This window comes from Ammodytes marinus (genome assembly GCF_949987685.1).
Source record: "Ammodytes marinus genome assembly, chromosome: 8".
NCBI lineage: Eukaryota > Metazoa > Chordata > Actinopteri > Uranoscopiformes > Ammodytidae > Ammodytes > Ammodytes marinus.
In genome coordinates this window covers 32,458,286-32,482,835 of record NC_137212.1, presented here as the reverse complement: position 1 = coordinate 32,482,835, position 24,550 = coordinate 32,458,286, and the positions used below count along the sequence as shown (strand labels likewise).

At 41.3% G+C, this 24,550-nt stretch overlaps 1 protein-coding gene across 1 annotated transcript in view; it reads right to left on the bottom strand.

Annotated features, from left to right (window-relative positions):
* szt2 (SZT2 subunit of KICSTOR complex) overlaps positions 1 to 24,550 on the bottom strand; it is a 480,200-nt gene that overhangs the window by 434,330 nt on the left and 21,320 nt on the right. The window contains 3 exon segments of the mRNA XM_080032888.1: positions 2,489 to 2,615; positions 12,669 to 12,839; positions 13,806 to 13,979. Coding sequence (XP_079889014.1) covers positions 2,489 to 2,615; positions 12,669 to 12,839; positions 13,806 to 13,979 — 472 coding nt within the window.

Here is a 24,550-nt window from a genome sequence, read left to right as displayed (position 1 = left end):
ATTAATAAGCCTGGCATTCCCAGACCTGCCACTAGGCGCTGGCAAATTAAATTTGCTGCGCGTGTTGGTCTGGACACGCTCCGTTGAAGCTTTATCAAGAAAACCAGAAATCTGGCTATGGTTTCAATTGGTTCTATCTAATATGGGCGCGCCAGAGCCCTTTATATGGTACTCTGGGGAGGACGTAACCGGATGACGACAGTGACGTGCATGCGACATCGAAGCCGTGATAGTAAACATCAAAGATGGCTGCGGATATGTTGTGTGAGTTTGAGACTGCTTTGGCCTCGACCCTTAACGATTTGGAAGACGGCACTCAAATCTTTCATTAGCAAGTAAGTGGAATGTTCTGTTTTGCCGACCGACAACAGCAAACGTTTAATTTAACAGTTTAACAGCTGTTCGCTAAACGAAAGGGGCCTACGTCACCTTGTGCATCGCTCTGATTGGTTGTAGTGCTATCCAACTGCGTGCAGTGGCATTTGAAATGCACGAGTAGGAGCCGCCCCTTGAGTTGGAAATTACTATTGATCGTGGCCAGACCCTCTATCGTTCAAGATATCAGGGTCTGGATTTCCAGGCTGCTAAATAACCACATTTCAACCATTATTCACCCAGACCAGGTGGGTTTTATCCCTAGAAGATGTAATACCTCGTTTCCATTAGGGGTGTGCACGGGTACACGTGTAACCGTTCAGTAAATCATAACCGTTTAGGAAAAATCAATAAACGAAAACCGTTTAATAATTTTTTCTTCAAATTAAAAATTTTCTTTTTTTGCAAAGTTTTTGAATATTGCGGATGATAAAAGCTAGTCTGCCGAATCTGTCTGTCCCTCGGCGTATGTGTGTGTGTGAGTGTGTGTGTGTGTGTGTATCAGCGCACTCACAAGCCGACAGTGAGCGAACAGCGCTGGCACAAGATTCTCTTCACTCTTGCAGTGTTTTCCGTAAGCGCTGGCCGGCTACTCTTCCACCTCACCTCCACAAAACAAAAAAAAACATTTATCTTTCCACTTTTGTCGGTCGCATAAACGTTAAACTGCGTTCTCGTGTTATAGCCTACTGTTAGTGTTCAGAATATTAGCAGAACCCCGCCCCCACCCTTGCGTCTCTGAAGAATTTGCCTGCTCCACGCGGCGTTGTGTGCGTCTCTCAGCGCCGGTGCACACATACACCAACACAAGCATGCACTCGCAGTGCATCACTCTTACGGCGGACAACCGTTTCGGTGAGATACGCTAGTAACTTTAGGACCAGAGTTCACGTGAATTTTGTAGTCGTTACACAAGCATGCCCGCATGTTCACGTTTTTGTTCTTTATTTATTTTTTTACATTTTCTAAGGTATATTCTCACTAGGGATGGGCATTTTAAGAAATTGCATTGATCGATCATCGGGAAAATTAACGATCAATTATCGATTTAATCGTTATCTTTTTACATATAAAAAAATGCCAACAGAATATCCAAAATACAGCGTTTTTACCATAGACTCTATACAAGAGGTTTTTACTCAATTAAATCTTTATTCCAAGATCTTCTAGTCAAACAACAATCCATTAAGACAAGTCAACTTTTTTAAATAAAATAATAATAAAATGCGGCACTGGTTAAAGCCCGAGGCTATGAGCCAGGGCACGTTTCTCTGAGTGGTAAAGGACCTAACGTTACTTCATCTAATAAACAAAATGTGCAAATTAGTTCCCTGATGAAGGCGAAGTAGGAAAGCATAGCCGCTAAAGTTAGCCGCTAATACTAGCGGCGCTAACGTGACACGTTAAACAGGGTTGGATGTAAGGCTTCAATGTACAAGTGGTACATAATTCGGTTTGTTGAGGTGTTGTACTAATACAAGGCTTCACAATGTTTAATGAACTTAAGTTATTTTCGGTTCTAAAGCTGTCCGATGCCAAACTTCGCCTTGGCTTCTTCATGTTTAGGCATCTACGGCAGCTCGCAGGCTGCTGCCTGAGCCTGTTCTGTTGTCTCCTACTACTAGTTAAGCATCTCCCCCTGCTGGTAGGATGTATGATGCTGCCACATAGTGAAATTCATTGCTGTGCTGCGGGACTCAAACTGCGCAACACAATGGCTATATGATCGATAACAATTCCACGTGATCTACAATATTCTTAACGATCAATGATTAAGTATGTCCATCCCTAATTCTCACATCTGAATTATCAAACTTTCCTCACAAGAAAATTATATCCCTGGAACACTGTTTGTAGTTAGAAAGCTTGCCCAAAAGTTACTGTTTCACTGTTGTTGGTTTAGAAACATATTCTAGTCTTACGTTTGGTTCAAGGTTCCTCAAAATAATTTAGTTTTGATTTATGATGACATAATTATTCAATACCAAGATTACATGGAGAAAAACTATGTTTTGTAAATTAACTGCAGGCTCTGCAAATGTAAACAAAGCCCCCTCCATTGAAACTGCATAGTGCACCTTAAAAATACATTGTGAATACTTTTTGTGTGCACTTGCCTGTTGGTGCTGCTGATGTAAGACTTGTGCGATGTTGCTCTCCACTGCCCTGAGCTGCTGATAGATGTGAAGCAGGAACTCATCTAGATCGGTTCTATCCAGCTGACAGCCCTGGACCAGAACCTGCAGGGGAACACAAGGCCGTCACAAGACTGCAACTACATCTACAGCAGTTTTATGCCTAAACAGCCAACACAACATTAGCACTCATGGCACAAGACTGCCCCAAGTTAGAGGAGGATATAAAGTGTGTACAATATTATTTAACCAAAGAATTTTGGAATAAGACTTAAGCTATCTTGGGACAGGGTTGTATTGTGCATCATTAATGCACAACCCCTTTTCACATTTCGATAAGTTGTTATTAGTTATAAGTTATTGGGGTTTTACGTGATACTTTCTTTTTTTAGTTACCACTTTCAGAATCTAAGATAAGATAAGATAAGATAAACTTTATTCATCCCAGCAGGGAAATGTAGGTGTTCTAGCAGCCAGCATACATACAGTGGAGGAAATAAGTATTTGATCCCTCACCGATTTTGTAAGTTTGCCCACTTACAAAGAAATGAGCGGTCTATCATTTTAAAGCTAGGTTTATTTTAACAGTGATAGACAGAATATCAAAAAGAAAATCCAGAAAATCACATGAAAAAAATATATAAATTATTTTGCATTTCATTGAGTGAAATAAGTATTTGATCCCCTACCAAACATAAAGAATTCTGGCTCCCAATGATTAGTCCTCAGCTAGTTTCATGTATAAAAACACACCTGTCTCAACTTGTTACCTGTATAAAACACACCTGTCCACAGAGTCAATGAATCAAACTCCAACATCTCCATCATGGGCAAGACCAAAGAACTGTCTAAGGACATCAGGGACAAGATTGTAGACCTGCACAAGGCCGGAATAGACTACAAGACCATTGGTGAGAAGCTGGGTGAGAAGGAGACAACTGTTGGTGCGATTATTCGAAAATGAAAGAAACACAAAATGACCATCAATCTCCCTCGGTCTGGGGCTCCATGCAAGATCTCACCTTGTGGGGTATCAATGATCATGAGAAAGGTGAGGGATCAGCCCAGATCTACACAGGAGGAGCTTGTTAATGATCCCAAGGGACCACAATCACCAAGAAAACCATTGGTAACACACTATGCCGTAATGCAGTGGTTCTCAAAGTGTGGGTCTCTATTCCCCACTGGTGGGTAATAGAGACATGACAGGTGGGGCGCAACGAACGGGAGGAATATGTGTACACATCAGTGGCGCATAGTTTTTTGAAATATTTTAATATATGTTTTTTACCGTTTCCCAGCGTGAGTTGGAGGAGTGCCCCTGCTTTTCCCCTTCTTCAATTAACACATAGAAACCATTACAACGTGGATAGAACAGAAGCCAAAATCATCGGCTCAGCGCTCGGGCCAGGCGCAATCACTAATAAATAGTGTGGCGCCAGATGCGCAATGGACACACTGTGTCATTCACTGGGAAGCGACGCTAGCGTCAAGGCAGCTCATCCCCGAACTAAACAAAGTTTTGACAGAGGTTGTGAGTGTGCCCAATTTCATCAAAACCCAACCAATGAAAGCGCGATTGTTCTCCGTACTTTGTGAGGAGATAGGAGCTGATCTCACACACACACACACACACACACACACACACACACACACACACACACACACACACACACACACACACACACACACACACACACACACACACACACACACACACACACACACACACACACACACACACACACACACACACACACACACACACACACACACACACGTTATCATACAGCTGGGCTCACAATGAGGCAAAGTGTTGTAGCGCGTCTTTGAGTTCAGAGCGGAGATTCGGCTCTTTTCTTCATAGACTGCATATAAAAGTGTTGTAGGCCTACCTTCAACTGTTTACCTTCAAACTCCTCCAACTCAGTCTCGTATAGTTAAAAAAAAAAACTCCGTCAGCTGCTGCTGCATCAAACGGTGTGCAGTCGGGCTTGGAGTCCGAGTCGGCACCGTGCGCCTCAACAGTCATTCAAAGCAGTGGTAGTAATCACACAACCAGACGGTGGAGAAAGTCCCGTCAGTTAAAAATAGTGATCCAGGGGGCGCCTTTAGCTCAGTTGGTAAGGCGTCCCCCTCCCGGGCCGGGCCCAGCAGCAGACCCGGGTTCGATTCCCACCCGCGGTCTATCTCTGCATGTCACTCCCCACTCTGCCCCATTTCACCTCTGTCTCTCTGCACTATCAAATAAAGCATAAAAATGCCCAAAAAATATATATATATAAAAAAAAAATAGTTATCCAGTTTTCAAATCCACGTTAAAATTGGCAGGATATAGAGCTTTTGCTTAAAGAGGACCTATGATGCTTTTTGACTTTTATGACCTATAAACGTTGTTATGATGATTCAAAGTCATGCTTAACCATACTAAATGATCAAATAATGACTTACATGCATTTCGACGTATTCCCTGCTGACCGTCTGGGGTGTCTGTGCCGAGCACTAAACACTATTCTAGCCAGTCGAGAAGTCACGTGTTCAAAGCGGTCTACCCTTTGTAACTTTGTGACGTCGCATGTAACTTTGTGAAGTCAGCACGCGGATGTTTCCATGTATGGTAATGCTGTCACTTCCCTGTTCGCGTCTGCCTCGCGTCTGCCTCGCGCCCTTATAGGTCCATGCTCGCGCTTCCCGCCACTGAAAGTGTTCCGGAAGGAAGGTAACCAATCACAACGGAGTGGGGTTTGCAGGAGGGGGGGGGGGAGGGTAGCGGAGATGGCCGATGCACAGGCGGAGGGAGCGGAGATTGCCGAAGCACACGCACTCAAGTGTTGACAGGACGTGCTGGATCGCCAAAATAAGAGAAAGAGCTTCCCTAAAATCTACATAGTTTTTTGTGATGTGATTCGTGTCAGGTTGCTCTATAGCAGTGTAAAACAAGAAATTAAGACCAGAAAAGTAGTATAATAGGTCCTCTTTAAAAAAAAAAGTTGCTAACAGTGTCAAATATGTTGTGTTTGGGTCGGCGCTGTAATATTAGGCAAATGTCTATAAAAGGTCATCATGATGTGTTCAAATGTAACAAAAAAAAACTTGAGAAACTTGAATAATATGGTTTTGGTGAAAAACTTGTTTTCCCAGCAATATAAAATAGATAGTAAATATGGATTTATGACCTGTTTAACGTCCTATCTTGAGCTCTGATCATCTTATAGGCAATTAAAGCAATAATACCAGTTCTCTTTTAACAATGGTATCGATATCAATAAAAAGTAGCGATCTCCATCCCTACTTGAGATGCAGTATTGAGCCTTCAGCCCTATTTTGAAAATATGTGCAGTGAAAAACAGGCTCATTGCAACCAATTCAGGCCTAAGACTCCCTTACTGACTTGCTCATTGTTTTTGACAATTTGTTGGGCTCAGATTGCAAAGTAATGACACAAATGCACATATTTTCTCTATTTTTTAAATTGTAGGCTATTTCTTGATTTTATTTCAATATATTTTAAACTTCTAAGCCTGACCTATTTAGTTACTATTTTGTTGACGCAATCGGGGAACGGTGGGGCTCGAAAAGATCCCCATATCCAAAGTGGGGAATGACAAAAAAAGTTGGAGAACCACTGCCGTAATGGATTGAAATCCTGTAGTGCCCGTAAGGTCCCCCTGCTCAAGAGGGGACATGTACAGAACTGTCTGAAGTTTGCCAATGTACACCTGAATGACTCACAACTGCTTGGGAGAAGGTGATGTGGTCAAATTAGAACAAAATCAAGTTCTTTGATATCATAGTCACTCGCCATGCTTGGAAGAAGAGGAATTCTGACTATGACCCCAAGAACACCATCCCCACAGTCAAGCATGGAGGTTGACGCATTATGCTTTTCGGGGTGTTTCTCTTCTAATGCCTCGTTTCCACCGAGTAGAGCGGGTCGGATCGGAGCGGTTCGGTCCAGGTAGTTTGGCTTTTCATTTGCCAAAAGTTGGGTAGGGTACGGTTTAAGCGCACCTAACCGCTCTGAGCCGCTTCTAATCTCAGTACTCCTCCGTAGGGGTACTAGCCGCCTGAAAGGGTGCCTAAAAGGCGGAGCTACACACTGCCGTCATTTGATTGGTCGAAAGAATCATTTCCGCCATGTGTAGTCATCTCGGCTAGAGTGAAGATAGTCTTGTGTCTTGGCAAAAATGTGAGCACAGCTCTGTTTATTGTTTTTACTGTGTGGTGTTTTTCCTCGTCAATAAATTAATCAGTTGGTTACACTAGTCCCATAGTCACGTAGCTGCCGCAGCCAGCACTGTTCGCTCACTGTCTCTGAGTTGCGCCGAGCCGTCTCTGTGTGTGTGCCATAGATAGTAGTAAATACACGCTCACAACAACACGGGGGGAATAAATAAAGAAGCGGCTGGTTTGAATCATTTCCGCCGTGTGTAGTCACCTCAGCAAGAGTGAAGAGAGTTTTGGAGAAAATGTGAGCGCGGCACTGTTTATTGTGTGGTGTTTTTCCTCGTCATTAAATTAATCAGTTGGCTACACTGTGTCCCACTCCTACGATGTCACGTAGCTGCCGCAGCCAGCGCTGTTCGCTCACTGTCTCTTATCAGTTGCACCGAGCCGTCTCTGTGCTCACAACAACACGGGGGGAATAAATAAAGAAGCGGCTGGTTTGACCAAGCAAAAACAAGAGACCACTGGCTTGACCACAGTTGTTCCACAGCCCGGTAGTTTGACCCACATTCTGGCGGCGGCTATCGCAGTCCAGCCTAAACCCCGCCCTACCAGTAAGGGTAGGGTCGGCGTTGGAAACAACACCGAGATTCTTAAAAGTGAGCTGTCCCGCTCTGAGCCGCTCCGATCCGACCCGCTCTACTCGGTGGAAACGAGGCATAAGTGGACAGGTGGACTTCACTGCATTGAGGGAACTATGGATGGGGCCATGTACCATGAAATACTGGGTGACAACCTCTTTCTCTCAGCCAGGTCCGTAAAAATGGGTCGTGGATGGGTCTTCCAGCACGTCAATGACCCTAAAAATACAGCAAAGGAGTGGCTCAAGACGAAGCACATTAAGGTCATGGAGTGGCCTAGCCAGTCTCCGGACCTTAATCCAATAGATCTGTGGAGAGAACTGAAGCTCAAGCGACAGCCTCGAAACCTTAAAGATTAGGAGAGGATCTGCAAAGAGGAGTGGTCCAAATATCCTCCTGAGATGTGTGCAAACCTGGTCATCAACTACAAGACACGTCTGACCTCTGTACTTGCCAACACGGGTTTCTCCACCAAGTAATAAGCAATGTTTTGATAGGGGATCAAATACTTATTTCACTCAATGAAATGCAAAATAATTTATATCTTTTTTTTATGTGATTTTCTGGATTTTCCTTTTGATATTCTCTCTATCACTGTTAAAATAAACCTAGCCTTAAAATTATAGACCGTTCATTTCATTGTAAGTGGGCAAACTTACAAAATCAGTGAGGGATCAAATACTTATTTCCTCCACTGTATACACACAACACATACAGTGGCTTGCAAAAGTATTCATACCCCTTGGAATTTTCCACATTTTGTCACATTAAAACCACACGTACATTTATTTTATTGGGATTTCATGTGATAGACCAACACACAGTGGTGCATAATTGTGAAGTGGAATGAAAATTAAATATGGTTTTAAATTTTTTTTTTAAATAAAAAACTGAAAAGCATGGGGTGCATAAGTATTCAGCCCCCCTGAGTAAATACGTTGTAGAAGCACCTATCGCTGCAATAACAGCTGCAAGTCTATTGGGGTATGTCTCCGCCAGCTTTGCCCATCTAGAGACTGATATTTTTGCCCATTCATCTTTGCAAAATAGCTCAAGCTTCAGATTCAGCATCAGATTGGATGGAGAGCATCTGTCAACAGCAATTTTCAAGTCTTTCCAGATATTCTCAATTGTATTATTGTATAGGTCTGTACTTTGACTGGGCCATTCTAACACATGACTATGCTTTGATTTGAACCATTCCATAGTAGATCTGGCTGTATGTTTAGGGTATTTAACCTTCTGGAAGGTGAACCTCCACCCCAGTCTCAAGTCTTTTGCAGACTCTAACAGGTTTTTCTGCCCTGTATTTGGCTCCATCCTTCTTCCCATCAACTCTGACCAGCTTCCCTAACCCTGCTGAAGAACAGGACCCCAACAGCATGATGCTGCCACCACCATGTTTCACGGTGGGGATGGTGTGTTCAGGGTGCAGTGTTAGTTTTCTGCCACATGTTGCACTTTGCATTAAGGCCAATAACTTCAATTTTGGTCTCATCCGACCAGAGCACCTTCCTCCAACACTTGCCACAAGCCATGCGGGGGACACAGCATATTCAGATGAGACCAAACTAGAATTTTTTGGCCTGAATGCAAAATGCCGCTTTTTTTTATTGGCCCGCGGCCTATTTTAAAAATATAATGTAATAGGGGAGAACGGGGTAAGTAGGCACACTTTTTACTCTACTGAGAATTGCTCATCACCTAAACATCTTTCGATAGTCATTCCTACATTACATTGAAGCTTAAAGTGTTGGCTTAAAATGTGTACCCCTCAGTTTTTCTATCTTATTGTAATAAAGAAGAAATTAATCATCAAAGACACCCAAACACATTGTGACAATCAACCCCATCAAGGGGCTGGTTGTCATACACTATGGGGTTGTTTGTCACAATGTTATCTTAATGGGAATAATCTTGAAAAGAAGGAAAGCAAGTAGAACTAAATTTGAAAATGCAATTGCATTGTCAAGTTGACAAATAGGCCTATATATGGAAGTAAATGAGTGTCATCGGATTTTGAAAATAAAAAGCCATTGAATTTTAAGCACTGAATATTTATGCACTGAAATAACGTATCTGAATTTTTTGCAGCATTGAAATAATGTATCTGAATTTTTTGCCTCTGAATTTAACTCATTACATTTTAAACAACTCATTTTCACCTTTATTTTACAATGTTCTCAAATTCAAAATCAAATATTCAACGTTAAAAAATTCAACGTGCCAAATTCAACTGCAAAATCCCATGTATGAAATTCAGAGTAAAACTTTGGGGACCCAAGGAAGAGCAATCGATCATAGATGCTAGATCGCGTTCAAACAAAGAGAGCTAGTGGGAATATTAGCTTGTTGCCTTGGATACCCCTGACTGATGCAAGAAGGCAAATCAGGTTTTAGCCATGTCAAACGGCAACGCAAGTAACAATGGTGCTTGGGTGAGTACAAACATGTTTCTATATAGGGAAGAATATAATGGCTAGCATATATATATAGAAACATGTTTGTACTCACCGAAGCACCATCGTTACTTGCGTTGCCGTTTGACATGGCTAAAACCTGATTTGCCTTCTTGCATCAGTCAGGGGTATCCAAGGCAACGAGCTAATATTCCCACTTGCTCTCTCTCTTTGTTGAACGCGATCTAGCATCTATGATCGATTGCTCTTCCTTGGGTCCCCAAAGTTTTACTCTGAATTTCATACATGGGATTTTGCAGTTGAATTTGGCACGTTGAATTTTTTAACGTTGAATATTTAATTTTGAATTTGAGAACATTGTAAAATAAAGGTGAAAATGAGTTGTTTAAAATGTAATGAGTTAAATTCAGAGGCAAAAAATTCAGATACATTATTTCAATGCGGCAAAAAATTCAGATACATTATTTCAATGCTGCAAAAAATTCAGATACGTTATTTCAATGCATAAATATTCAGTGCTTAAAATTCAATGGCTTTTTATTTTCAAAATCCGATGACACTCATTTACTTCCATACCTATATAACTTACTGTAGCCTTGGCCGCTTGTCTAGTTTGGGATGCACTGGGTTGTTTTGATTTTGTTGCCCTTTTTTCCTTTGCATGCTAGCTGCCTTTTCCTGCTCCATTATTTCCTTCTCTGGGGTGTCAGTGAGGATACAGCTTGACAATTTATTTCGTTATTGGGTTCCTTTTCTGGCTGTAGCCTTTGGATAACTTGTGACAACCAACCCCCCCAAAAATGTGACGACCAACCCCAACTTGAATTTTTTGCTAGCATCAATGCCAACAACCATCTGACAACTAATTAGCTTGCTAACCACAATCTAAACTATAGTTTACCCTTCACACTTTTTATGGGTAACAAGTGTTTTGTTATAAACCCATTATGTAAAAGCCTAGAAGAAAAATACTGAGGAGCTAAATATTTTCAATTTGACATGAAAAACACAAACATTCCTCTCACCTCAAATTCAGCAGTCTAACTCCAAGGAAGACTATGTAGGTGACCTCTTATCCCAATTCTGGATATTTACATACCAAAATTTCACAGACAGCGCCTTCTGGTTCCGAGATATAACGACTGTGACAACCAACCCGTGTGACAAATTACCCCGTTCTCCCCTATGGCCCTTTGAAAAAAAAAATGTTTTATTTTTTTTGTATTTCTTAGTTAGCCCACTGTGTGCAGGGGTGTCAAAACTGATTGATTGGCTCGTGGCACATTTTAAAAATATAATGTAATATGGCCCTTTTAATTTTTAAATAATTTAAATGCACTCATATTACAGAGAAATATGTCCCAAGAGCACCAAGCCCATCCCAGAGGACCCTGCATAATATTTTATTTTAAATTAATATTATTATTATGGAAAATCCTTGTGTCTTTCTCCAATAGCTTCTAATTCATCTGACACAGTGTCTCCATTTTTTCTCATACAAAATTCTTCAGCTTTACCCTCTTAATTTCCCTCTCAAAGTGCACCAGATTCATGCATTTCACTTTAAAAACTTTAAAAAATCTCCCGGGGGGGCATACCCCCGGACCCTCCTTGGAGGCGCGGGATCTTTAGCTGGCTACTATTTTCCCCCAGCTGGACATGCAAAAGCAGAAAACACACTGGGTGTATCAATGGCATTTAACAAGAGGGGGAATGTATCTGTTTAATGTGCAAGTAAAGTGTTGCCGTGAAGAAGGATTACAATTTACGAAGACACTATTAAACTAAACATCAGAGCAGCTACATGTCCTGATAAATGTGTTATTTTTGCAAAGTGGCCCGGCCCTTCGTAGATTTATCTGTATGTGGCCCTCAGTGAAAAAAGTTTTGACACCCCTGGTTTAAATCAAAGCATAGTCATGTGTTAGAATGGTCCAGTCAAAGTCCAGACCTCAATACAATTGAGAATCTCTGGAAAGACTTGAAAATTGCTGTTCACAGACGCTCTCCATCCAATCTGATGCTAAATCTGAAGTTCAAGCAATTTTTTAAAGAAGAATGGGCAAAAATGTCAGTCTGTAGATGGGCAAAGCTGGTGGAGACATACCCCAAATAGATTTGCAGCTGTAATTGCAGCGATATGATATTGATATGCACCTCAGGCTAAAGTTTAAAAGTTTAAATGTCATCTGTCCTTACTTTCTGTCCTTTAAAATCTGCTACCTGTCCGTACTGTATGTGTGTGTGCTGAAAAAATATCCAGTGTAAATACACAGCCTGGGCTCTGTAAATGTGCATGTTGCAAGCTACAGTGGGTCTCCATTGTTTACATGCCTATTTACAGAGCCCAGAGTAATTAGGTTTGTTTTCTAGAGCTTGTAGGCCAAAAATATAACTCAGCTACATCATGATACAGAAACATGCAGAAGTATAGGTTATCGGGGGCGCCTTTAGCTCAGTTGGTAAGGCGTCCCCCTCCCAGGCCGGGCCCAGCAGCAGACCCGGGTTCGATTCCCACCCGCGGTCTATCTCTGCATGTCACTCCCCTCTCTGCCCCATTTCACCTCTGTCTCTCTGCACTATCAATAAAGCATAAAAATGCCCAAAAAATATATTTAACAAAAAAAAAAAAGAAGTATAGGTTATCGAAGTAATTCAAAATGCAAAAATTATTATTATAGTTTAGGCCTTTCACTCAGCAGCTTATACAGTTTGCACTCTGGCACCCTGACAGACGAACATCATGTATACGACTGAAGGCCGCAGGTGGAAATTTGGATTCAGCCTATGTATCTGTTAGAGGGAGAGAACCGGAGAAGCCAAATGCTCCAAAAAAATTTTGCGACAACATATAGCCTGCTCGCTGCCTAATTTGATACAGTTCACATATAGATAGGCCGGATATCTCCAAATAGCACTAATGTAATGACCTGATGGGAGGTTAGGCCAATAATTGAAGAATACGCCAAGATAGTGATGAAGATCTTAGGCTTGAAAAGTTGATCAGTTCCAGGGACTTTGAAGGGTTGAGCCAGACCAGCCAGACACCTTGACAAGGCATGGAACACCTCGTCAAAGATCATCTCTCCTGTGCTGTCGTCCTGCACAACAGAAGACACAAGACAAATTAACAAGTGTGGCCGACCATACCTAGCCACAGGCGTGGTTAAAAAAGATAAGAAGCAAGTTGAAGATATTAAAACTATCTGAACCAAAGCTGTGTACAAGTCAAAATACTTTGTATTCACTAGTACCGCGGCCGACATGTAGTTGGAGTAAGGTTTTATATTGGATATTCTGTATATTATAGATACAAAGAAAAAGTATTTTCCGCCACGAGGAATTTAAATGATTGAAACAGGATTTAGATTTTTTTATTTAGAAGGGACAGCGCACATTGATAAACATGAGCACCAAAGTTCAACATATTTGATTTGTCAGTAACCAGTTTTTTATAGATTTTGAGAAGGATTTGAGCGATGTAATGTTCCTTAGTTCTGTGGGCATGGTATTCCAAGTATGTGCTGATCGATTGGAAAAGGCTGACTGCCCAAAAGAGCTTTTTTCTGGTATTTTACAATGGATTTAATAATATCTTCGTTGTTGTTTGAAGAACAATCCAAACCACTTTTCAACTAATTTGTGTCAATTACATTCCTTACCAACTAAACTAAAAATATACCAACTAAACTTGAAGGTGCACTATGCAGTTTCAAGGGAGGGGGATTTGTTTACATTTGAAGAGCCTGCAGTTAGTTTACAAAAATAAATCTCTACATGTTATTCTAAGTATTTAATAATTCTATTATCATAAAGGTAAGTCATTTTGAGGAACCTGGAACCAAACATAAGACTAGAAAATGTTTGTAAACCAAACTGTGGGCCCTGCTGCTGTAAACAACAACAATGAAATGGTAAATTTTTAGGAAGCTCTCTAACTTCAAACAGTGTTCGAAGGATCCAGATGTTCAGATAATCAGATGTAATCAGATTATACCTTACAATGTTCACTTCTCTGACACACCCAAGTTGCATAGTGCAACTTTAACTTAAACTTTAAGTCTTACCACAATCCCTGTTGAAGGGCTGAGGTCCAGCTCGATGATGAAGCGGTACCTCCGGGCCAGAAAGGTGGCCCTGGTAGAGGGCATCAAAATGTACGGACATATGGTGAGGGAGAGATCCGGCTGCCAGCCTTTAGGTAAGATGCTCAGCAAGTCCAATTCATTGTCTGAGTTCACCTGGAATAGAATTGAGAGGGTCAAATATAACAGTGACTTATCATGCACAGCATTTCGGTTTTTTCCACTATCAGATAAACTTTTTTGCGTGATAATTTCAGGATGTATTATATTTTCCTTTGTTTACCTGAATATAATTCTCTGATGCATGTGTCAAATGGACACATAAGCTGGACATATTTTATGCATATGCAAGGTACAGTGGCTTGCAAAAGTATTCATACACCTTGAACTTTCCACATTTTGTCACATTACAACCACAACCTATATTTTTGAAAACTTCATAAAAACAAATCAGAAAATGCATGATTCCATTTGCACGGATGCCAATATGGCGGCCATCTTGGCTTTTCAAATATGGCGAACTTCAACGTTTGTTTCTTAAAATTGTCACTTTTCCACTATGTGGTATCAGCTCAACTCTCCTCGCCTCAACTTGCATTTTTGGCGTTAAGACCGCAAAATCCTGGTACCTGGTAGCGGCTGCTTTTTTGGTATCGCCTCACTCAAGGTTCCAAGCGAGCTGAGCCGATGCTAAAAGGTGACGTCGGCATACTGCCGGCCACTGATTGGCCAGAGACTCCCGGCTTCTTTCTGTTGTATATTCTCCCAAACTCTCCGGGACTGAGTGTATTTTGTCTCACTGCGTGCAGCCTCCTCTGGCTCTCTAACAAAAAACTTAATGAAATGTCCATATATTCGCGAAGCTCACCCAGTTGTGTTGGTTGTTGGGGATGTTACTTTAAACATACTGTACACGACACTAGAGGAGACATGTAGGGCAGCTATCAGCTATAGCCTAGTTAGCCAGCTGGGACAGAAAAGATAGCGACCGATTACAATACAAGCCTTGGACTGCACTGATTACCTCAATAAAGTATTCAGGCTGAGACACGGCTTGCATTTGAAAACACGTATCCTGGAACAAGCACTAAATAGTCAACTTTATGATGCCTGTGTTTACGTGCATAGGGATATACAGTGGAAGAAAAATAAGTATTTGATCCCTCACCGATTTTGTAAGTTTGCCCACTTACAAAGAAATGAGCGTCCTATAATTTTAAAGCTAAGTTTATTTTAACAGTGATAGACAGAATATCAAAAAGAAAATCCAGAAAATCACATTAAAAAAATATATATAAATTATTTTGCATTTCATTGAATGAAATAAGAATTTGACAGATTAGTTCTTGTGCTTTAAAAAAGTACTCCTAATCTCAACTAGTTTCCTGTATAAAACACACCTGTCTCAACTTGTTACCTGTATAAATCAAACTCCAACATCTCCATCATGGGCAAGACCAAAGAGCTGTGTAAGGACATCAGGGACAAGATTGTAGACCTGCACAAGGCCAGAATAGACTAACAGACCATAGGCGAAAAGCTGGGTGAGAAGGAAACAACTGTTGGTGCGATTATTCGAAAATGAAAGAAACACAAAATGACCCTCAATCTCCCTCAGTCTGGGACTCCATGTAAGATCTCACCTTGTGGGGTATCAATGATCATGAGAAAGGTGAGGGATCAGCCCAGATCTACACAGGAGGAGCCTGTTCATGATCCCAAAGCAGCTGGGACCACAGTTACCAAGAAAACCATTGGTAACACACTATGCCGTAATGGATTGAAATCCTGTAGTGCCCGTAGGGTCCCCCTGCTCAAGAAGGGACATGTACAGAACCGTCTGAAGTTTGCCAATGAGCACCTGAACCACTCAGAGAATGCTTGGGAAAAGGTGATGTGGTCAGATTAGAACAAAATCAAGTTTTTTACTGGTTTGGAGGAATTGAATCCCCCTCCTGGACACAGATAGAAAGTCATATCCTAGATAGGCAGGACCTAGCCCATATCCAGGGTTTTTTTATGCTTTGTGTCTAGGATGAAAGCATAAAATCATTGAAAAAAAAAATGTATGCTGTAATGACAGCAGGATCAAATTGGTAAAAAAAAGTCATTTTGAATGGGAGTCAATAGGGGACAAAAACGTCCTTAGGGAGCTGAGAGGGCATAACAAGTGTACAGCATTTATTTTAGATGGTACAAAGTTGCTGAGTAGAAATTCACAAAATATTTGAAAAAAAAAATCCCTGGACAAAATGTATTCAGTTAAAGGTCACATATTATACACTTTTCTGTCAATATTATACAGGTGAAACTCGAAAAATTAGACATGGTTCTTCTCAGGGTAAACCTAACTGTGGTAACATGCAGTACAGGCATTGCCAGCTATGGACCTATGGGCAGACGCCAATGGCTTCGCTTCCAGACAGGGGCGGGGGGAGCTCATAGATTGTATATTTACGAGGGGAGTTGCAGCTCGGTTTAAAAAATAGGCCATCGTGAGATTAGCTGAAAATCAGGGTATAGAGGCATACTACAATAAATGATCTGAACGGTTTTTTCAGCAAACAACTAAAGAAAAACCTCTAAGACCATACAGATGAAACTCGAAAAATTTGAATATCGTGCAAAAGTTCATTTATTTCAGTAATTCAACCTAAATTGTGAAACTAATATATTATATAGACTCATTACATTCAAAGTGAGATATCTCAAGCCTTTATTTTTTGTTATAATTGTGATTATTATGGCTTACAGCTTATGAAAACCCAAAATTCAAAATCTCTGAAAATTAGAATATTACATAAAATCAATAAAAAAAGTTTTTTTTAAATACAGAAATGTCGGCCCTCTAGAAAGTATAATCATGCATATGTACTAAGTACTTGGTTTGGGCCCCTTTTACAAGAATTCTTGCCTCAATGCGGCGTGGCATGGATGCTAGCAGTCTGTGGCACTGCTGAGTTGTTATGGAAGCCCAGGTTGCTTTGATAGTGGCCTTCAGCTTGTCTGTATTGTTGGGTCTGGTGTGTATCATCTGCCTCTTGACAATACTCCATAGTTTCTCTAAGGAGTTCAGGTCAAGAGAGTTGTCTGGCCATTCATGCACAGTAATACCATGGTCAGTCAACCAGTTACCAGTGGTTTATGGTACTGTGGGCAGGTGCCAAGTCTAGCTAGAAATGGAAATTGTCATCACCATAAAGCTTGTCAACAGACAGAAGCATGAAGTGCTCTAAAATCTTCTGGTAGATGCTGTGGTGACTTTTATTTGGACTTGATAACACAGTGGACTAACAGCAGCAGATGACATGATACCTCAAATCATCAATGATCCAAATTAAATGTTACGTTTAATTTGGAAATCAAGGTCCCACAGTCTAGAGGAACAGTGGAGGGGCACACAATCCAAGGGGCTTGAAGACCACTGTCAAGTTTCAACAGTCAGTGATGATTTGGGGCACCATGTCATCTGATGGTGTTGGTCCACTGTGTTATCAAGTTCAAATTCACCACAGCTGTCTACCAGGAGATTTTAGAGCACTTCATGTTCCTGTCTGTTGACAAGCTTTATGGAGATGCTGAATTACTTTTTCCAGCAAGACTTGACACCTGTCCACAGTGCCAAAACCACGAGTAACTGATTGACTAACCATGGTATTACTGTGTTGATTGACCAGATAACTCTCCTGACTTGAACCCAATAGAGAAACTATGGAGTATTGTCAAGAGGCAGATGAGACACACCAGACCCAACAATACAGACAAGCTGAAGGCAAGGCAAGGCAAGTTTATTTTTAGAGCACATTTCGGACACAAGGCCATTCAAGGTGCTCTACATAAGCAATAACAAAATACATCAAGTAAGAACAAAATACATCAAGCATAGAGCACATATTCAAAAAAAGAATTTAAGCAAGAACAAAATACATCAAGTATAGAGCACACATTCCAAAAAAAAATAATAATAATTAATTCAAAATGAGAAATTAAAATTTCAGGTTAAAACGGAAAGAGAACGGTCTTCAGACCTGATTTAAAAGAGCCAAGTGTTGAAGCGGACCTCAAGTCCCCTGGAAGTTTATTCCAGAGCTTGGGTGCATTAAAACTAAAGGCTGCCTCTCCCTGTCTGGTCCTTACTCTGGGGACTTTCAATAGCCCAGTCCCAAACGACCTGAGAGCTCTGACTGGTTCATAAGGGACCAGTAGGTCAGATATGTATTTTGGCCATAAACCATTTAGAGCTTTGTAGACCAACATCAATATTTTAAAATCAATTCTTTGGTTAACAGGAAGCCAATGTAAAGACCTCAGAACTGGGGTGATGTGATCCACTTTTTTGGTCCTAGTGAGGACACGAGCAGCAGCGTTCTGAATTAGCTGAAGCTGTCTGATTGATTTTTTAGGAAGGCCAGCAAGGACACTGTTACAGTAGTCAAGTCTACTAAAAATAAATGCATGGACAAGTTTTTCTAAGTCCTGCTGAGACATTAGCCCTTTAATTCTCGATATATTTTTAAAGGTGGAAGTAGGCTGACTTAGTAATTGATTTAATGTGTTTTTTGAAATTTAAGTCGGAATCTATCACTACTCCAAGATTTCTAGCTTGGTGTGTGCTTTCTAACATAACAGATTTAAGCTGTGCGCTGACTTTTGATTGTTCATCCCTGGCACCAAAGACAATTACTTCAGTTTTGTCGCTGTTTAATTGAAGAAAGTTTTGGCACATCCAGTCATTGATTTGTTCAATGCATTTACTTAGTGCTTGAATCGGACTATAGTCTCCTGGTGATATGGTTATGTAAATTTGTGTGTCGTCTGCATAATTATGGTAGCATAATTTGTTTTTGTTCATAATCTGAGCTAGCGGTAGCATGTAGAAGAGGCCCAAGAATGGAACCTTGGGGGACCCCGCATGTAATATTGCCTATTGACACATAGTAGTCTCTTTCCTTTAAAGAGGACCTATTATACTACTTTTCTGGTCTTAATTTCTTGTTTTACACTGCTATAGAGCAACCTGACACGAATCACACCACAAAAAACTATGCAGATTTTCGTGAAGCTCTTTCTCTTATTTTGGCGATCCAGCACGTCCTGTCAACACTTGAGTGTGTGTGCTTCGGCAATCTCCGCTCCCCTCCCCCCTCCTGCAAACCCCACTCCGTTGTGATTGGTTACCTTCCTTCCGGAACACTTTCAGTGGCGGGAAGCGTGAGCATGGACCTATAAGGGCGCGAGGCAGACGCGAACAGGGAAGTGACAGCATTACCATACATGGAAACATCCGCGTGGTGACTTCACGAAGTTACATGCGACGTCACAAAGTTACAAAGGGTAGACCGCTTTGAACACGTGACTTCTCGACTGGCTAGAATAGTGTTTAGTGCTCGGCACAGACACCCCAGACGGTCAGCAGGGAATACGTCGAAATGCATGTAAGTCATTATTTGATAATTTAGTATGGTTAAGCATGACTATGAATCATCATAACAACGTTTATAGGTCATAAAAGTCAAAAAGCATCATAGGTCCTCTTTAAGTATGATTCAAACCAGTTTAGCACAGTTCCAGAGAGTCCAACCCAGTTTGCTAGTCGATCTAGTAATATGCTGTGGTCAACTGTGTCGAACGCAGCACTGAGATCCAATAAAACTAATACAGAGCTTTTGCCATTGTCTGTGTTTAAGTGGATGTCATTGAGGACCTTAACCAGAGCAGTCTCAGTGCTGTGGTGTTGTCGAAAACCTGACTGAAAGACATCAAAGCAGTTATTCATTGCTAAGTAGTTATTTAGCTGATGATGAACAGCTTTTTCAATGATCTTGCTTAAAAATGGTAGGTTGGATATCGGCCTATAATTGTTCATGAGTGATGTATTTAGATTTGTCATTTTTAGGAGTGGCTTGATGACAGCTGTTTTCAGGGCCTGTGGGAATACACCAGTGCGAAGGGACATATTGACAATTTCTAGGACATCTGAGGCCATACAGCTAAAAACAGTTTTAAAGAAGCCTGTGGGCAGAATGTCAAGGCAACAGGAGGAGGAGTTCAGGTGTTGTATAATGTCATCCAGGTTTTTCTTGTTTATCAGAAAAAACTCTGTCATGGCATCTGAATTTGTTTTAAATGGGTACAGAGATAAAACATATCTTGAACCTGGTATTGATGCAGTGACAGCTTGTCTTATTTTATGAATTTTCTCAGTAAAGAAGGATGCAAATTCATTGCAGGCCCTCGTGGAAAGATGCTCAGACGCTACTGACACAGGAGGGTTTGTTAGCCTGTCAACAGCAGCAAACAGGGCATGTGCATTGTTGCTGTTTTTGGTGATGATGTCAGAGAAGAAAGACTGTCTTGCATTTCTTAGTTCTAGGTTAAACGTGCGTAGTTTCTCTTTGAAGATGTTATAGTGAACATTTAGATTTGTTTTTCGCCACCTGCGTTCTGCTTTACGGCACTCTCTTTTTTCAATTCTGACCTTAGGGGTATTTCTCCAGGGGGACCTTTTTTACCAGAGATGATTTTCACCTTGGTGGGTGCAATAGCATCGATAACATTTGTAATTTTTGAGTTGAAGTTACATACAAGCTCATTAACTGAGATACAGGGGAGGAGCGGGGACAGAGAAAATGCCTGGATAAATTGTTCACTCGTGTTTTCAGTAATATACGTTTTTTTGATAACCTTTGTTTTTGCAGTTGTGTGCAAAGATATTGTACTCCCAAAAAACAAACATGAATGGTCGGAGAGACCCACATCAGACACTAAAAGGTTTGAAATGTCTAGGCCCTTTGAAATTAATAAGTCCAGGGTGTGACCTGTGTTATGTGTAGGCTGGTTTACGTGTTGAGAGAGTCCAAAATTTTCCAGTACATAGCATAGTTCTTTAGCACTTCTGTCCTTGGGTTTGTCCACATGTATATTAAAATCCCCAACAATCAATAAACAGTCAAACTCCAGACAACATTTTTTTCGTGTACACGGTTAACCGTGACGTCATTGTCCTCGTGCCCCCGCCGTCTTGTAGGCGCGCGCGCACACACACACGCGTTCGTTCGCCTGTAAACACACAAATGACATGAACTACGCTCGTTTACACACCTCTGATAATAGGTCCATGGTACACACACACACACACACACGTTCGCCGTCATAATCGCGCTTCATTCATTTCCTGATTAATATAGCCTATCGCTTTCTACATGTCCACGTTAAATGCATGTTGAACAGGTGTTATAAAGTTCGGGCTACTTACGAGCGTAGTTCACGTCAACCGGGTAACTTTAATCTTTAGGTTATCTTTCATCACTCTTCCGTGGCTGTGAGTCGAGCCCCAGCACGGCGACTCCCCGTGTGTGTGTGCGCCGATACACACACTCACTCACACACACACACTCGCCGAGGGACAGACAGATTCTCGGCAGACTAGCTTTTATCCTCCCCAATTAGTTTATTAGTGATGTAAAATCAATAAACGCGTGTCTCCAGAACATATTTAAAAACTTTGAAATTTGAAAAAAAAAAAAAAAAAAAAACGGTTTTCGTTTATTGATTTTTCCTAAACGGTTACACGTGTACACGTGCACACCCCTAGTAGATATTAATAAAAATAGCTTGAGAGGCTGAATTTATCTTGAGAGCCACATATTCAAATGAAACAAAGTTTCCATAAAACATCTTTTTGCATGTTAAAGATTCATTAAATAAAATAGCAACTCCACCACCTTTCCTATGAGCTCTGGCCTCACTCTCGAAAGTGTAGTTGGGGGGGGTTGACTCGATAAGAACAGCTGAGCTGTTGTCTGGGTCCAACCAAGTTTCAGTTAAAAACATAAAATCAAGATTGTGCTTGGTAATAAAATCATTCATTAAAAATGTTTTACCTGACAAAGATCTGATGTTTAACAAGGCCAAACTTAGTGTGTTTGAGTGTGAAGCATTGTCATTTCTTTGTCATGTTGTGTCCTTTGCCCTCAGCCGTCTCAGTGGACAAGACGGATGGGATGAAGCCGGCAGGCTGACCATAAATAAAGTTTCTCCCTGAGCCTCTGTGTATATATCGAGGTCTAAGCAATAGTCCTAGCTGCTTTATGGTGGAAATACAGGGTGGGATGGAGCGGTTGTTGTACTTCAGCAGCTGTGAGGCGAAGTAGGTCAACATCGAACCAGCCAGAGTGATGTTAGCCTGTTAGCAGTTAGGTACGGACCCGAAGCAGTTGGAGAAGAGCTGAGAGGCAGTGTAGAAAAATCTACGATGAGACTGTAGAGACAGCTTTGCAGGTTGACCGGGGCATATTCCTCACCAGGATCACCGAAGAAAACGCCAGTAGTGACCAGGAAAATGTCACTATTACTACTTGTTTTTAGCCATTGCTAGGGACGCCAAAATAGCAAGTGAGCTACACGTCTCCTCCACAACAAAACCGGAAAAACCAAAGACAGTCCACAAGCCTGCTTTTCGATGTTGGTGTAGCCCGCAGGGAACCAAGAAGAGACCAAAGGTCCACAAAAAATCACTTTTAAAATAAAATTGGCCAAAATTGGCCCAAAAATAGCTTGGAGAAGCGGCGAACAGACAGCGCCAGCGTCCTCTCCAGCTGATGTTTTTCAAAAAAAAAAAAGGCCACTATCAAAGCAACCTGGCCACTATCAAAGCAACCTGGGCTTCCATAACACCTCAGCAGTTCCACAGGCTGATAGCATCCATGCCACGCCGCATTTAGGCAATAATTTGTGCAAAAGGGGCCCAAACCAAGTACTTAGTACATACGCATGATTATACTTTCTAGAGGGTCGACATTTCTGTATTTAAAATCCTTTTTGTAATATTCTAATTTTCTGAGATTTTGAATTTGGGGTTTTCATAAGCTGTAAGCCATAATAATCACAATTATAACAAATAAAGGCTTGAGATATCTCACTTTGAATGTAATGAGTCTATATAATATATTAGTTTCACAATTTAGGTTGAATTACTGAAATAAATGAACTTTTGCACGATATTCAAATTTTTCGAGTTTCACCTGTATGGTCTTAGAGGTTTTTCTTTAGTTGTTTGCTGAAAAAACCATTCACATAATTTATTGTAGTATGCCTCTATACCCTGATTTTCAGCTAATCTCACGATGGCCTATTTTTTAAACCGAGCTGCAGCTCCCCTCGTAAATATACAATCTATGAGCTCCCCCCGCCCCTGTCTGGAAGCGAAGCCATTGGCGTCTGCCCATAGGTCCATAGCTGGCCGTGCCTGTACTGCATGTTACCACGGTTAGGTTTACCCTGAGAAGAACCACGTCTAGTGCTAGTAACGAAGGAGCTCACCCGCACTTTGAACAGTTTGACATGACCCAGGGTTCGACATAACGTATAGCCCGATGGCCCGGGGCCAGTAAAATCATATGCAGGGCAAGTTGATTGGCCAGTCACTGTCCCGCCCGGGCCAGTGACTGGCCAATCACAGTTCAGTATCTTTTTGTAGACTACATCATGGTTCATTGAAATGCGCGTTGAGAGTCGTAATGAAAGCAGTGTTTATTTAAGACTCAATATAATAAACCTAATATAAAATATATTTTTTAATGAAAGGCCAGTGGACAACCGATGCGTGGGCGTTTTGACAGGCGGAGCAACAAGCGGGTGCACTCTCGCTCCGTTGGCAGAGCTGCCTACCGTCCGCCTGCGAGTCGACAAATGAATCGACTTGCTTTGCCCCCTTTCTTTCTTCCCACAGCAGAGGTTGAGGTGCAGAAAATGATAACTGCGCTTTTCCTTTATCTGCCGCCGTAATGTTACAGTATTTGCATCCAAGCCCCAATGGCAATACAAATGAGAGGCGTTATTTAAACGCTGTGAATGCGTCTCCGGTGATTGTGTCGGTTGTAGACAGAAATGAACAGAGGGACTCCGCTCACTGTACAGTTCTTATAGTCGCGCAGTTTGGCACTGTGTTTTCAGGCTCGAGACATTCAATCAGATCGCGGAAGTCTTTCCCATTGAAATCGCTAACGGGGAGAATATCCCCGGTTATTATTTTAGCCACAAACCACAGTTCATCTGCGCGGCGGCTCACTCGCTGGCGAGATCACATGGTGAAACGCTGCTGTGATCGGACGAAGGCATTGTGTGTTTCTAAGGTGATTTAACGTCATAGACTTAGACAAGCGTTTAACTTATGCAGCATATTTTGCACTGCATTGTTTTTTATCAATAGTTTGAAAAAATGGTCCCACACCGGACTCTTATGTGAAGCTGACACTTCATGGAGAAGTGACACTCCTGCAGCGCGCTCACGACCAGACGTGAACTCACATACACGGTGAAATCTCCCATTAAAAAAACGGCATAACCCACTGATTTTCGGATTTCTATTCTATTTTTAAAGTCAACTTGAGCGCAATTGGAAAACCGGTCATTCGGTCGACACATTCACATCCCTAATGCATATAGAGAAAGTAATAAAAACAGCTTACCACACCACAAAGAATGATCAGACCTTCATCTCTTATTTTTTTTTTATGTTTGAACATGACTTCTGCAGGTGAACTATTCATTAAACTGCCCAAATTCAAGAATAAAAACAACCATCAAACTACTGGACTTTAAAATACTGGCCGACTCTTTCAACATACTTTCAGTTAGGCTTCTAATTCAATATGTTTGCCTGGTTTTATATTATGTGTATGAGCAATATAAACATTTCATATAATTAACTAAAAGAAAAATAACCA